Genomic DNA, 16,511 nt, shown 5'->3' on the forward strand with positions numbered 1-16,511 from the left:
CTGATGAAGTAAGGATGGTTATGTCTCAGTCATTGATGGTCAGTCATTTTCAACTATCCACAGTTTTATAGGCTTCCACTTATTTTCTTTCTTTTTTTTGTTCTTCAAGGACAGCAAATTTAAAATGCATAAAAATAACAATCTAATTGAGTGATAAATTTCTAAACCTGTATTCTACTCTCTACTCATATATTCCTATTATATTCCCTCCTGATTAGTAAGAGAGTCTGTGCCCCAGAAATATTCTTTTATTTTGGTCACTATATTTTGAGTTTGGTCTAATTATACACTAAGTAAAAGCCTGGGAAAAGTTATCAAGTCTAGCTGTAATTAATTAAACATTATATAAGATTTTCCATGTAGTTAAAATATGATGTAAGGCTTCTCTTCCATGTGAAAAATGAATTGTTCTGCGGTAAGGATTTTGTTTCCAGGTAAAAATTGAAATATATTTACAGTGTCTTCTTTCAAGCATATGAAAAGATGGTATCTTGTGAAATCTTCTAAATAAAATAGGAGTAACCTTTTAGAAATCCTTTGAAAATTATATAATTTTTCCCTGTGGAATAAACCATGCACTTGCATAGGCAACAGCTAGAAATGAGCCACCTCTCTCAAGAAGGCATTGCTTACCTTAGCAATACATTAGACAGATTCTGGGAGTTCGTTATTAGTGTATTCATGTATCATAGATTATTCACATTAGCCAAGCTCAAGAGAATGATAGAGAAGACCAGAACTCCAACCCCACTTTTACTTGAGCTGGATTCCTCTCATCAGTAAAATCATTGTCTTTGTTCCATGCAATTAAGATATATGAGAAAGCTAGGTGACTTTTGGAAGGTGACTAGATGGGTCTGAAATCTGAAGAATAGGCATTTTGTGTAACAAGTCTAATAATTAAACTAAGCCATTCACAATAGGGATGAACTTGGTGGTAGATTGAAATAAATTAAATCCATTAACTAGGACCTTTTCATGGACATGTTTTGTTTTGGTTTTTAATTAATTAAATAATTAATTTTTGTCTGCTTTGGGCCCTTGCCGCCGCTGCGCGAGGCTCTCTCTAGCTGCGGCGAGCGGGGGCCACTCCTCCCTGCGGTGCACAGGATTCTCATTGTGGTGGCCTCCCTCGCCGCGGAGCACAGTACCGGCTCCAGGCGCGCGGGTTTCAGTAGCCGTGGTTTGCGGGCTCTAGAGCGCAAGCTCAGCAGCCGTGGCGCACGGGCTTAGTTGCTCCACGGGCATGTGAAATCCTCCCAGACCAGGGTTCGAACCTGCTTCGCCTGCATTGGCAGGCGGACTCCCAACCAGTGCGCCACCAGAGAAGCCCTATGGACAGTCTTTAGATGAGAACTGATAGCATTGGCTTCATGGCTTCCAAGGGCTTTCACCAGTAGCTACATGTACCTAAACAAATTACTTAACTTCACAGAACCTCCTAATACTTTTTCTTAAAGGTTGTTGTAAAGAGCAATTAAGTAATATTAATACATACCACCTATATAAAAGCTTCTCAAAGAAGATAGTTTCCTCCTAGTCCACTGCCTATATCAGTTTTAAAGCTAGAAAGAGTTTTGAGCTAAGGAATGACTTTTCAGTCACTTATCTCCAAGCAACAGAAAACTTAAGAGTTCAGTTTAAGAGTTGAACATGCAGATATCCAGAGAAACAGTCAAACTTTATGATTCTTGACTTATAAATGGTGCATAAACAATAACAATATGTTAGTTTTAAATGGAAAAAAACCAAGACAATCAGATTTAAAGTAACTAATGTCCAATTTGAAAAATAATTTTTATCGTAAATCAAGGTAGTTTCAATAGGCAGCACATTGAAATGAAAAAGATCAGGGAGTCTGAGTTTGACTGGTTTGCTTTAGAATTCCCAACTCTTTAGCACAGCTCCTGAAAGTTACTTAACACTCATGAATTTCTACTTCTACTTTGGCAAAACAATAATAATTATAAAAATTACTTGGTGAAGGTAAAAATGTTAAGGTGAGCAAACTGATGTCCAGTGGGAACATGCAGTCCTTAGCAGTGCACTTTGTAGGTATGTTCATGTAAACTTCAGAATACTAAGATGAAATGTCTGTGTCTGGTGTCTGTGCTTGACTGAGGCTTATATCCATGGATACCGACGGTCAACTTCTCTACTGACTTAGCGTTCCATGAGCAGAGTTTTCTAAATACTAGAAAATACTAGAGCTATAGAAAAGTGTGCTTAACTGCTAGTAACATTTTCCTAACTCAGATAGACTTAGTTTGTTTGCTGTCTATGATGGATCCCTTCCAGGTCCTCCTCCACATTGTTGGGATGAAGAGGAAGAAAGGCAGGAAACTTTCACTAGATCTCCAAGGAACTAGGCTACCACTTTCACACCTACGCCTTGGAACAATTTGTATATCTTTTTTACGATGCTCAATTTGCCTTTTTCCCTTTTACTCTTTGTGTTTGCATATATTTCCTTATGTTTCATGGGCTTGAAGCTTAATTTGTCCCCAAACCTTTTTAAATGTTAAGAGATTCGTTTCTAAAATTTATAGCCACAATATCTCTCTGCCATTTGCCCAGGCTGGTGATTTAAAAGGCAGCTCACACCTCTTTTCTGTGTGATATACTGTGCCCCCTACTGCGGGGGTCCCATAAAGTGACTTTGAAAACAGTGTGCCATGGCTCTTTGCATGTTTTTACTGGAGTAAGAGGCTCCTACTGGTCCCAAACATTTTCATTTATAATCAGTGTAAATGCTCTACCTCCAATCCCAGGAAGAAACTAATTTTATAAGTAGACAAATTCCTTAAATAGGATTTTATGGAATGGGACTACATATACTATTAGATTTAGGAAAATCTTTAAAGTTTTGTAGAGTTTATTATGATGAGCTTTATAATTTAATAAAGCTTGATATGGGGCTTCCCTGGTGGCACACTGGTTGAGAGTCCACTTGCCGATGCAGGGGACACGGGTTCGTGCCCCGGTCCGGGAAGATCCCACATGCCGCGGAGCGGCTGGGCCCGTGAGCCATGGCCGCTGAGCCTGCGCGTCCGGAGCCTGTGCTCCGCAATGGGAGAGGCCACAACAGTGAGAGGCCCGCGTACCGCAAAAAAAAAAAAAAAAGCTTGATATGGAGGCCACTCGAGTCCTGGGTTTTGCTCAGCCCCAATAACTTTGACAAGTGATTTAGTGTTTCTTTACAGCAGCTCTTCCTCATCTTTACAATAGGTCTTATCCTATTACATCCTTACTGTACTTCCATCAATAACTGCAATAAATATATACTGAAATACAATATTCTATGCAAAATTTAGATATAAAATTCTGTATAAAACAAGATTTTTATGGATCACCAAAAACACATAATTTAACAAAAAGGAGATAATTTGTCTTTTCTTTAAAAAAAAACCAGGTAATACTACCAAACAGTACATAAGTGAATTTGATTTATTTAAAACACACACACACATGCACACATATGAGAGTGCACTTGGGGTAGGCAGCTCAGAAATACAAATCAAATTACTAGGCCAGATAAAGATTTTTTTCATCATTATATGTTATATTACAAATTGATGGATTTCTGAGAGACCAAAATTAATTAATTTTTTAAAAATATGTGACATCTGTACAGGGCTTTATATATATATTTTTATCTTATTCTAATGAAAGCTCTCTATTCTAACCCTTTCTTGGGTTTTCCTATTGAAGGCATTCACTATATACAATGCTCCGAAATTGCCAAAGCACAGCCAATATTCAAAACTCTCCTTTCTGCAATTTTGAGTTCAAAGATCCATAGAGCTTTGGATGTGAGACAAGTTACGGGTCATAGCTTTCGTTGTTTTTTGTGCTAATAAATGGCTTCTCATTATTTCCTTTTCCTTTAATCTCTGGTTATAATAGGCTGCCATTTTAGTTGCAGACATATGCTGACCAAACAGGAACAAAGATATGAGATAAAAGTTTATTTGAGCTGCAAGTTTATAGCAAGCATGAATGCAAGTTGATTAGGGAGCCTGTGCTGAGGCTTATAGGCAGACTCTCATAAAAATATATCATCTTGATACTGTTGCATTTGAAATTGTCTGCTGGAATGCCTTTGTTACTGATTATTCCTTGCAAAGTGAACTGACCAAGAATCTGGCTGTTGTTCTTACCCTTCCCACCTCCACCCCTTCCCCTTACCTCTCTTTTTTTTTTTTTAATGTATTTTTTAAAATTCTTTATTGAATTTGTTACAATATTGCTTCTGTTTTATGTTTTGGCTTTTTGACCGCAAGGCACGTGGGATCTTAGTTCCGTGACCAGAGATCGAACCACACTCCCTGCATTGGAAGGTAAATTTAACCCCTGGACCACCAGGGAAGTCCCATTGCCTCCCTTTTAAAAGCAGTAAAGACAAAGGTGAAATTTGGCTCCTGCAAGAGCTCAGTGTGGGTGAAATGGAATAGTCCTTCAGAGCAGTCAGGATAATTATCCAGCCACTTTGACAAATTTACCAACATCTGTTCCAGAGTCATTTTTGCTGCACAAATCTGCCATTAACAAATAGTGAGGACTTTAATTAACTGAGCATACCAAGGAGTGAAACTCTGATAAGATGGCACCATCTGGAATAGAGAGATGTAAAATTCTCTCCTCTGCTGTGTTGATTAGGTATTATATTGAAATTTGTCTTGATCGCAAATGATTCCCCTGCTGTGTAGGGTTAATGGCAAAGACTTTATGATTTGAGATACTTTGCTCAGGTATGCCACAGCATTAAAATGTAAATTTACTGAGTTTGAGATTTTTCCTTTGGCCTTTTGTTAATGCCCCATTAGTACTCGTTAACTTTGCACACTCCGCAAAGAATCATGTTGATCAACTTTGAGCTTCAAGAAGAGGTCAGCCAGAACCAGCAGTGTCAAACCCTTGACAGCTGTCCTTAACAAACTTATCTGAAAATTTAAAGTCAGGATAATCTCCCTAGAAAAATTCACTTATGCACATAATCATAGACTTTTGGATATGATTTCAGGGGAGGCATCATAGACTCTTTGAAGGCCATTCATACTAAATCCGTGGATCCCAGATTTTATACCTGTTCATCAGACACACTCTTACCGTCTCTTGTACATGCAGCATTGCATCCATTTCATTCCAGCCGCCTACCTCTATTTGACCAGATTTTTAAGGTTCTTCAGCAAACATGAACTTTGGATTTAGAAACTAAACTGGTTCCAGGGAATTCCCTGACGGTCCAGTGGTTAGGACCCCGTGCTTCCACTGCAGGGGGCCCGTGTTCCATCCCTGGTCGGGGAACTAAGATCCCACAAGCCATGAAGTGTGGCAATAAAATAAAATAGAAATTAAACTGGTTCCAATTTGGTTCAGTTTAATGGCTCCCAACTGAATAAGTTTCACTACTGACTGGAAAAAAATGATAAATTAGATTAGTTGCAAGACATCAGTCTTGGCTTCCACAGATCTAAGGTGGGGAGTCGGGGAAAAGCTTGAAGTAGATTCTAAGAAAAGATGCATCTAGGGGACTCTTGTCACTTGCTTCTTTTTTGTTTGTTTTTGTTTTTAAATTAATTTTTATTGGAGTATAGTTGCTTTACAATGTTGTGTTAGTTTCTACTGTATAGCAAAGTGAATCAGTTACTATATGTATACATATATCCACTCTTGTTTTATATTTCCTTCCCATTTAGGTCACCACAGATCATTGAGTAGTGTTCCCTGTGTTAAACAGTAGGTTCATCAGCTACCTATTTTATGTATAGTAGTGTATATATGTCAATCCCAATCTCCCAGTTCATCCACGCCCCCCCCTCCCATTCCTTCCTGGATAACCATAATTTTGTTCTCTACATCTGTGACTCTATTTCTGCTTTGCCAATAAGTTCATCCGTACCATATTTCTAGATTCCACATATAACCAGTATTATATGATATTTGTTTTTCTCTTTCTGACTTACACTCTGTATGACAATCTCTAGGTCCATCCATGTCTCTGCAAGTGGCACTATTTTGCTCCTTTTTATGGTTGAGTAATGTTCCATTGTTTATATGGGCCATATCTTCTTTATCCATTCATCTGTTGATGGACACTTAGGTTGCTTCCATGTCCTGGCTATTGTAAATAGAGCTGCAATGAACATTGTGATACATGACTCTTTTTGAATTATGGTTTTCTCAGGGTATATGCCCAGTAGTGGGATTGCCGGGTTGTATGTTCTATTTTTAGTTTTTTAAGGAGCCTCCATACTGTTCTCCATAGCGGCTGTATCAATTTACATTCCCACCAACAGTACAAGAGGGTTCCCTTTTCTCCACACCCTCTCCTGCATTTATTGTTTGTAGATTTTTTCATGATGGCCATTCTAACCAGTGTGAGGTGATACCTCACTGTAGTTTTGATTTGCATTTCTCTAATAATTAGTGATGTTGAGCATATTTTCATTGGTTTGCTGGCCATCTGTATGTCTTCTTTGGAGAAATGTCTATTTAGGTCTTCCCCCCCATTTTTTGATTGGGTTATTTGTTTTTTTTGATATTGAGCTCCATTAGTTATTTGTATGTTTTGGAGATTAATCCCTTGTCAGTTGCTTTGTTTGCAAATATTTTCTCCCATTCTGAGGGTTGTCTTTTTGTTTTGTTTACAGTTTTCTTTACTCTGCAAAAGCTTTTAAGTTTCATTAGGTCCCATTTGTTTATTTTTGTTTTTATTTTCATTACTCTAGGAGGTGGATCAAAAAAGATCTTGCTGTGATTTATGTCAAAGAGTGTTCTGCCTATATTTTCCTCTAAGAGTTTTATAGTGTCCTGCCTTACATTTAGGTCTTTAATCCATTTTGAGTTTATTTTTGTGTATGGTATTAACGAGTGTTCTAATTTCATTCTTTTACATGTAGCTATCACTTGCTTCTCAGCAAACAATGCTTTCTGCCAATAAAGTTAAAGTTCATTGCAGCTTAGTTTGTATAGCAGGGTCATTATTGAAAACATTTTGTATTTGCCAGTAGTGTTAGACAATCATGAAATGCATGGTCTAAAATTTTGCATTCCGCTTCTCAGTACATTTGAGAGAAGGCTTTAGGAAATAATCCTAACATGCCCAAGGCAAATGGCATACTCAATTTTGTAACAACTGTTCCCTATGGAAGTAACTTTTTTTTAATTGGGGGCTGATCAGAATTCAAAGAAGGTTGCTACATAACACCTTGAGATCTGATAAGACAGGCACAAAAATAAGAGTTAAGAAATAAAGATTTTTCACCAGCTCTCTCATTAAATTATCATTATTTTCGTAAATCTACTTGGATAATCTTTAGTTCTAATTTTCCATCTGTAAAATGGGAATACAATGTAATTCAAGAATTAGGTAATTAAGAGAAAGCTTATGACTATCTCAAAATAAGTAGCTTTTGCTACATGTGGCTTTTCCCAATTCTAATTATCTTTACATCAATCTGAATAAAGCATTTTTCAGGTGGTAGAGAAAAACATATGTGATACACTTTTTAATTTAACAGAAGACCTATATTATCCTGTTCTAGAACAGCTATATTTACCTTTTTAACCAAATCAAAGAGGCCCAGTGTTAGAAAGATTTTTCCAACTAATGCCAGTATCTTCAAGCTATAAAGGCTTTTGTATTTTGTAAAATTGCATAAATACTCGTCACTGTATAATTTTTACACCACTACTGATTCAGTGCCAAACAGTTCATTGTTTTTCTAACCATCTTAAATCAAACTCTGAAATTCAAGTCACCAGGATAGTGAAGAAATAAAAATTCAATCTTAGCCATTATTGTTCCTCCTTATCTCATCTTTCTCACCCCCTAAATGGGGGCTGTGTTAAAATTTCATAGAAAGTACTGTCAGGTCTTTAACCCACACCAGGCTGAAATGATCAATGCCCAAGCCACATAATTTCCTGATAATGGATGGTTCTGTTGCTTCTGTGCCAAGATCACTGGTGGCTTTGAGCCTTTGTCCAGCCTTGAAGCCAGAGCTGTGCCACATCACCATTCTCCTCCTGGTCCTGTTATCTCCCTGGGGCATTTCAAACCCCACTATTCCAGCGACTTTTTCTTACCCTGAGGTCAGCCACTTTGGTCTCTATGCCTCTAAGCCCTTCTCTTTATCTCTATGTCTCTCCATACCACCCCTCCCCCTCCACCCCCTCTGTGCCCCAAACAATTTTCCCCTCCGTGGGCCTTTATAAACACAATGTTGATCCTCCTTTGGAGCAGAAGAGTTTTTCCTAACTAACCCTAATACATATTTTTATTTAATTGTTGACAGTGTTATATAGCTGTTTGTTTCTTCTTATAATGAAAGCTACCAGATGTGCCAGCATTCTTGTATTTTTTCCCCCAGTTCCAAAATTATGCTTTTTATTTCAGTGTGCTCTTTTTGGGAAAATTATTTGGCAGGCATCAATATAAAGCAAGATTCTTACTGTTAAGTCCTAGGGGTGACTGTGGGCATTTTCAGACCCTGCCATTCTAAGGCGGTATCTAGGCAGGCAAAGAGTCTTCACCACTGAGCAGCATTGCTCCGTAAGTCAGCTTCCTTTCAGCTGTTTTAACCGCTCTTCCCCATCAACCTTTTTTGGTTTAATGTGAACCCATCAGTCACTTACACCTTATTCTCTGTGATGCTCCTTCAGTTGCCTCAGGTGGATATTTTGTTTGAGTTTCTTCAGGTAAAAAAGAATTATGCTGTCGGTAGCCAGCATTTCTTAGCCTGCTCCAGGGAGGGGTGGTCTGAAACTAGATTTCTAGACATTCTAAGGTATTACCTCCATTCCAACTCCCCTCTTCCTCTGTTCATATTTCATTCCTAAAAGTCACCAGAGAGGAGGAACCTCAAGAGAAATCATCTAGAGAGTGTGAACTTTAAGTCTAGAATGAAAGTTGGCCCTCATGTAGCAGCTCTTTCTCAGTCTTGTTTTGAGATTTTGAATGATAGTTTTCATTCCTGTGCTGCAATCTAAATGTCCATGCGGTAGTAATTATCTGCTTTAATTATGAGAGAAAAAAGCCCAAAAGAAAAAGCAGTTAAAGCAACAAATATGTATATATATATTTCTATGAGGAGACAAGATAGGTGATTTGGAAGATTAATCTATGGACAGAAAACAAGCTCTTTGTTACATTTGAAGTGAAGACTATGTTTTCCTGGAAGTCATAGAAAGGGTGATTGCAGAATCATTCACACAACACTTCCTTTTATCAGATTTAAGGTGAGTAGCTGTCATGAGCCTTGGGTAGAAAATCATTACTGACACCTTGTTGGAAGTTTTGGGTACACAATGGGAAATGACAGCCCCAGGGTTAACTGGTTAAGGACAGAAGGACATTCCATAATATCTTTACAAACAGGATCAAAGACAGTTTCTTTGGTCATCCCTATAAACATTTCTTGACATATATCTAGCCACCATTGTCAACATCATTAACAATTTGGGGGTTTCTCTATTAGGTACTTAAAGGAAAAAACAAGTAAGCCCTTCCATTTGAATAGAGGTGAGAGTAAAGATATTATTATATAAAATTAAGAAAAGAAACAATCATATCTAGCTAGTTATAGAGAGATTCAGATTAAAGTATTAGTGACAGAGCCAATAAGTGAGTTATTCATATGATTCATCAGATAAGTATCCCAGGTAAGACCTAGAATTACCTTATTCCATTCAAGGCTTAGTCATTTCCAAAATGTTACAATGCAACTGAATATATTTATACATGCAAAAGTTTATTTAACTTTCTTTAGCACCCCTCCCTTTTTTTTCAGGTATAGAATCCACTTCAGGATCATCAGGACTTAGTTCTAACATCCTTTATTGCTGTGTAAAGTTTCTGGCCCACAGAATAGTCTGATGAGGCAAGTTTAGAATATAAAGGAAGCTTTTAGTGGAATGGCAAGGATGGGGTTTTCTAGACCAAAGGAGTGATGAGTGGTAGAACAGGCTCAGCAAAATGAGGTGAGGGGAGACAGATGGAAAGGAATGGGTGTGTGCCCAGCTATGGGATTTCTTTCTGTAGTCAACCCCCAGTGTTGAAATATCAACTGGGGTCCCCCAAAGGTATATTTGAAAGTGTGCGGTCTTCAGAGTGAAATCCTGATTCATCACCCGCTAGGTACGTAAGTTGGGTCAAGCTACTTAATTTTTTGAGACTCAATTTCCTCATCTGTAACATGAGGATTATATGATGAAATAAAATGAGAGTCTACCTTTCAGGGTTGCTGGGAAGATAATAAAAATGTATGTAGAGTCCTTGGAACATAACCAACCCTCAGTAAATGGCAGACATTATGGCTGAAACGTGGTCTTTAAAAATTTCAGCCTTCCTTTTCATATAAGTAAATTACCAACTTTGTTAGTAACTTCTTCATCTTTAATTTTCAGCACAAAATAGCTCTGTGACTTTGAGAAATGCCCTTAACCTTTGTACGATTCAATTTCTTCACACGTGAAATAACAGGGATAATATCCTGAGTAATGTTCAAGTCCTGCAAAGCCATGGTACTAATAGCCTGCTATCCGTTTTGTTCTTGATCATAATTAAAGCAAAGTAGAGGCATATGCATCAATATGCTGCATAATGCAACACAGCTCTGGCATCAGCAGTATGGACTGTAGGGTCACATGACCTGCGTTACTACTTATGGTTCCTCCTTGTAATGTACCTGAATGTCTTGGGCAAGTCAGGTAGCTGTTTTATGCCTCAGTTTCTTCTTTTTTTGGACTTTCTTTGCACAACTTAATCTTCCCATGATATAGAGAAAATCTTTTGTCCTCAAACCTCTATTACCTCATCTATCCTAGTGGTGCTCTGCTTTCCAAATGTAATAAATAGTTCCAATGAAAATATTACATTGTTTTACCACAAGCTGGCAAAACCCCAACACTTCATTCACTCACCCCAAACAAAAATGTTTCTAGAAAGTCATTTCTCTTTTAGTTATAGAACTATACAATTATAACAAATATTCACTAAAAATTTGAGATATTGTCACAAGAAATTAAATGTTATTAAAATGATTAACACAGGGAAGAGAGTATGAAGGTGCTATATTTATTAATCCATACCTCCTCAATATTTACTTGGTGGGTTTTACTTTTCATGAGTGAATCTGAAGGTTCATGACATACAGTACCTGTATAAACATTTCCATATTCATGAAGGGTTTAGAACATTTCTAGTATTAAGGGTCTCTTATAGTGAAAAGGAAAAATATCATTCAATCCATATATATATTTTTAAGTCTTTATTGAATCTGTTACAATATTGCTTCTGCTTTATGTTTTGGCTTTTTGGCCGCAAGGCATGTGGGATCTTAGCTCCCTGACCAGGATTCGAACCCGCACCCCCTGCATTGGAAGGCAAAGTCTTAACCACCAGACCGCTGGGAAAGTCCCTCAACCCATATTTTAAACTTAACAGGAAGATAGGAATTTGAGCTACAGGGCCACTAGCATGTTTTCTAATACTGAGGTCCTATGATATTTATGTGTTCCTTGAGAACTTTATTGGTTATTAAAAACGGCAGCACTTGAAATGATGTCTAGAGATGTAACTAGTATGGATCAAAACGGCTTTGTCTCAAAATGCTGAATTGTAAATGCTATAAAGTATTTTTAACAAAATTTTTAAAATTATGTGAATTTGAAAAGTTCCCTTTCCTTTAGCAGATGTTTCCCCGTTATTCCTCATCCTAGGAGTGAGTTCACCCCAGAATGTGAGATCTGGATGCTGGTGCATGTGGATGATGCATACAGAGTCCTAGTCAAAGGCAATGAAATTCCCAGTCCAGAGAGACCTGGCAAGCAAGGAGGGCACACTATTACCTACCATCTTCACTCCCTCTTATATTCATGCTACTTGATCTACACAACAAAATTTCTAGGTTGGTTTTACCCTAAAATTTTGCTTTTCTTATGCCATTACTTAAACAGTTATCATTTTATCCCACTGATAATTATAGTAAAAATAGAAAATTTTAATGATGAGGATTTAACCCCAATTTAAGAGCAAGATCAAAAAACAAATCTTCACATTTTATTATCATGTGGATAAGTTCAAAATCATCAGGAATATCTAGAGAAAAATCAATACATGTATTACATGCAAAATTGATTTTAGCATCTTTTTCAAATATGTTCATATCACTTCTGAGCAAAATATATATGTAGAGAGAAATAAAAGCTGGTGACATAATTAGTATTTTCTTTTATAGTAAATGTATTTTTCAGTAATAAGGATCGAGCTCCAAGTAAGTGAGAATTTCTCACCTTTCCAAAATATCATTTTTGTACTTCTTCATGACATAATTATTGGATAATAATAGCTGATTAAAATAAACTTGGCTGTTTCTATCAAACATAGTTTCATGGGGGTTTTAAGTTTGAAAGCAGTATCTTGAACTTAAGATTATTTTTTATAATATCAACTAAGTTCCTAAAAAACGAACTGATACTCCCTTCAGAATCTAGATAAATCTAACAGAAAATCTGGAACTTTAAACTGAATATTTCCCCCAACAAAAAAAATCTTCCCTTGCTTTAAGGAAACTACTCCCAGACCTAACAATAAAACCCACAATCTCTAAGTTATCAAAGAGAGTCCCACATGGGGACGCATAACTCCTATTCTTGTTCCCTGAGTTCCTTGAATGTTTTCTTCTCTTCAGGAGATACGTTTCCATTAGCTTTGCTGTCATCCCATGACGACCTCGTAGGGCCTCTTGCTTTCATAATTTATCAATACAGCCTGCCCTATTATAGCCAATAGAACACCTGATGCAAGGCTGGATTCTCACAAAGGACCCAGGGAAAACAAAGGAAAATAACCAGCAACTAAACCTCTGTGCCATGAAACACCACCTGTTCTGCAGGGTGACTGGCTTCAGTTGCATCATGGCCCCTTCTCTGCCTCAAAGTAGGTGGCTCCATCCTACGACCTGTCACTCAGCTGACTTCCGAGACATCCGTGTTCCTCACAGCTTAGACCTAAGTCGATAGCCAGAAACTAGCTTCTTCTACTCCTAGAGAGCCTTCCTCTGGGTTTATTTTCTTTTTAATACAACTACCTCATTCCAGGATGAACTAAATCGGAAATAGTCACTCTCTCTATTGAAAAGGCCATGACAGAATAGTAATCACCTCAGTACACCTCGGTGAACCCAACATTCACATAGGAGGCGAGCACAGGAGCAAACAGGGAAGCTGTTTGTTTGGATTTCTCCGTAAACTGCCTTGCTTTGACCACAGGGAGCAATGGATCTATAACAATAGGGAAAAATGACCTAACTACCTGAGTAGAAATCATGAGACAAAATTTTGTGGTAAAGTAGAAATAACAACCAAATGAAGAATCCCATTGTTTTCTACGCCAGAGTCAAATGCTCAGTATCTGTGTGACTTTGAGCAAAAGGATTTTTTAGCTGAAGGTGTCAGTGTCCTCAGTTGTAAAATTCCTATAGTCTTTTTCATATCTATGATTGATGGTCTAATTCTTTAAAGTTAAAGGGACCTAAATAGTTAAACAAATTTTGATTGATGTGTCCATTATATCCTTAAGTGAAAAGGAGGTGGATTCAAATTATAAGACATCATAAAATGTAAGTCTTAAAATTTATTGAATCATCTATTTGATAAATCATAGGTAAAAGGTGGCAGTTTTCCCACATAATTCACTTTATTAAGATTAGGAGCTTCATATACTATTGTATGATTAAAACCAAGTATAAATAGTACAGTGAAGATAATCCTTTTAATGTAAAGACTTTTCTGAGGTATTTAATACAGAATCATGGCTCTGTACCCCAGATCCTGGTTCTGGGTTGAGATCTGTCCCAGCTGGCCAATTACCTTGTTCTAATTAAATTCTTAGCATGATCTGAGTCTGATATTCCCTTGGCTTGCTTTTAATTAATCTTGGCTGTTAAAATCCAAGTGCCTATTCCTCCTTGAATCAGGTCTAAGAACATGTTGAATTATTGACCACTTACTGAATGATATTGATATTATGATAGAGTGGTATTGATTTCCTAAACTGCATTTTCCTTATCTGTAAAATGAAAATGATTACACTCATTAAGGCATTGCTCCATAATTAGTTTCTTTTTTCTCAGAAACACGATGAAGGAGGCAAAGCATAAACTTCTGGTGTCACATGGGCTCTTTTCATTCTCTTGTCATTTTAGCCTAATTTAGGGCTATGTAAATCAGGAAAGAAACATTCAAGACCACAGCAGGGGGTGATTGGTTTTGTCATCAAAAGGGCCTCAATTAGGTGTCAGCAGATCCCTCCCTCCTTCTAATATTACTGACCATAACATTTGAAACTTTAGTGAGAAAGCGAAACCTAGTTTTGGGTAATATAACTTTTCATAGAGAGAAGTAGGACTCCCCTTTTAGCTTTCTTCCCCTACAGTGGGTCCTCTTTCTCCTCAGTGAAATCTTTCTTCTGGTTGTTTTCTTCTCTCCAGCCAGTTAAAAACATTTATTGATCCCCTGTTGAGGCAGAGATGTTTATTACCTCTACTCTTGCCTGTGCCCACTTGTTCATCCTAGTCTTCTCCTCTCTCTCAAGATGTCACAATAGCCCTCTTCACGGCAGATTGTATGCCACTATAGAGATCTGTTGTTGTTGTTGTTTTAGTGGGAAATGTCATGGGACTTGTGGAGGGAAGTAGTTATCAGAAGAAATATTTTGACAACCACTATTTAGTCAGTTTGAAAAGCTGAACGGAAAGGCTTATGAATTCAGGTTATCTGCACCATTCCTTTATCTTTTGCTTTATGAATAATTATTGGTATGAGCCATTGGTAATAGGTCTTTATATTGTGTTATTATTTATACTTGCCTAGCAGAAAAAGCCATGGAGCTCATTTGAAAATCAACAAAAATCAACACCAAATTCATAAAATTAAGTGCAGATTATCATCTAATGACAACTCCTTAGATTCTCAGTTTACATGTCATCTCAACATCCAATATCTGATTGGAATGTCATTTGACAAGTAAGGAAATTGAGACCTGGGGAGGGAAAGTGAGGTATCCAAGTTGTCCATCAACAAGTGGCAAAGTACCCCTGCTTCCCATTCTAGTTTTCCTTGAACCGGACAAGGATACCTCTCCATTTGCTGCTGATTCTTGGTGCTGCTAAGATTTTTCTTATTCCTCTAGTTTCTCTTGTCAAAATTTGCAATGGTGGAGAAAAGAAAAGTGAATAAGAAAAATATATTAGTGCAAAATTACGCCAGTGTTAATTATTCTGCATATGCAGATTTTATATCCTTCTGATATGTCTTATTGTAGACTTATAGAATGAAAAGCCAGCCTCAAGTTTAAGTATAATTCCTTAAAAGTGCTCTGTTGACATAGCTGAATAAGCTCAATTTAAGAAAGCAAGTTTACATATGACTGACAAATTCATTTTCACTGTTATAATGTACTCTATTTTTTTCTAGATTAAATAATGTGGAAATTATGTGAACATATGAATGAGTATCAAAATACCAATTTTTTTTTTTTAAAGAAACATGAGTAGTTTATTATTATTTATTTAGGCTGTGTTTGGCCTTCGTTGCTGCGTGTGGGCTTTCTCTAGTTGTGGCAAGCAGGGGCTACTCTTCGTTGCAGTGCACAGGCTTCTCACTGCGGTGGCTTCTCCTGTTGTGGAGCACGGGCTCTAGGCACCCGGGCTTCAGTAGTTTTGGCACACAGGCTTAGTTGCTCCACAGCACGTGGGATCTTCCTGGACCAGGGATCGAACCCCTGTACCCTGCATTGGCAGGAGGATTCTTAACCACTGTGCCACCAGCGATGTCCCCAAAATACCAATTTTAAAGTAACTGTTAAAATGATGAAATGTAAAATGTGAATAAATTTAAACATGCCTCTTACAGTGAATAAGTGATTTATGAACTGCAACATGGAAACAATGGATGTTCTCTTCCATCATTTATTTTAATGTTTTTTTTTTCATGTTACACAAGGTGCTTTGAAACCTTCAAAGAATCCACGCATGGAATTTATCAAATAAAAATTACATTGGGGTCTTTGGGTGACATAGATGTATGGTAAACAGAATGTGTAAGAAGTCACTTAGAACTTATTATGTATAAATGAAACTTAGGAGATCAACACCAACTTATATCTAATGTTTTATTGGGGTAAATGTTTGTCCTTATTCTAGGGATAAAAATAAGCATGGTTACAAAATTTGCACAAACAACTTGAACCAAGAGAACACAGAAAATTGGTATATGGATTAAAGTATCCAAAATAACTTATAACAAATACTTGTAAATGCGTTTATTCACTCACCTTCCGTCCCAAAAAAGAAGTGCTTTAAAACTAATATACACTAGTTTTTTGCCACCAAAATAAACTCCCAATCAGAGTAGACTTTTTGACGTAGTGATCCTTTTTTCTACAAATTTGTTCTAAGACTGAAAAAAGAAATCTACAGAAAAACAAAAATATTCCTAGTAATAGA

General features: G+C 37.1%; 1 protein-coding gene across 3 annotated transcripts in view; it reads left to right on the forward strand.

Annotated features, from left to right (window-relative positions):
• Nucleotides 1-16,511, forward strand: part of ARHGAP24 (Rho GTPase activating protein 24) — a 520,392-nt gene that overhangs the window by 324,963 nt on the left and 178,918 nt on the right. For 2 of the 3 annotated variants that reach the window (XM_089912228.1, XM_089912229.1), the window contains exon 4: nt 4,284-4,340. The exons of the other annotated variant lie outside the window; for it this stretch is intronic. In XM_089912228.1, coding sequence (XP_089768354.1) covers nt 4,284-4,340 — 57 coding nt within the window. The remainder of the gene's footprint in view (nt 1-4,283; nt 4,341-16,511) is intronic. 3 annotated transcript variants of the gene reach the window in all.

The sequence above is a fragment of the Delphinapterus leucas genome, chromosome 5 (assembly GCF_059928025.1).
Source record: "Delphinapterus leucas isolate spDelLeu-1000000601 "Yukka" chromosome 5, BTC_Dleu_Yukka2, whole genome shotgun sequence".
NCBI lineage: Eukaryota > Metazoa > Chordata > Mammalia > Artiodactyla > Monodontidae > Delphinapterus > Delphinapterus leucas.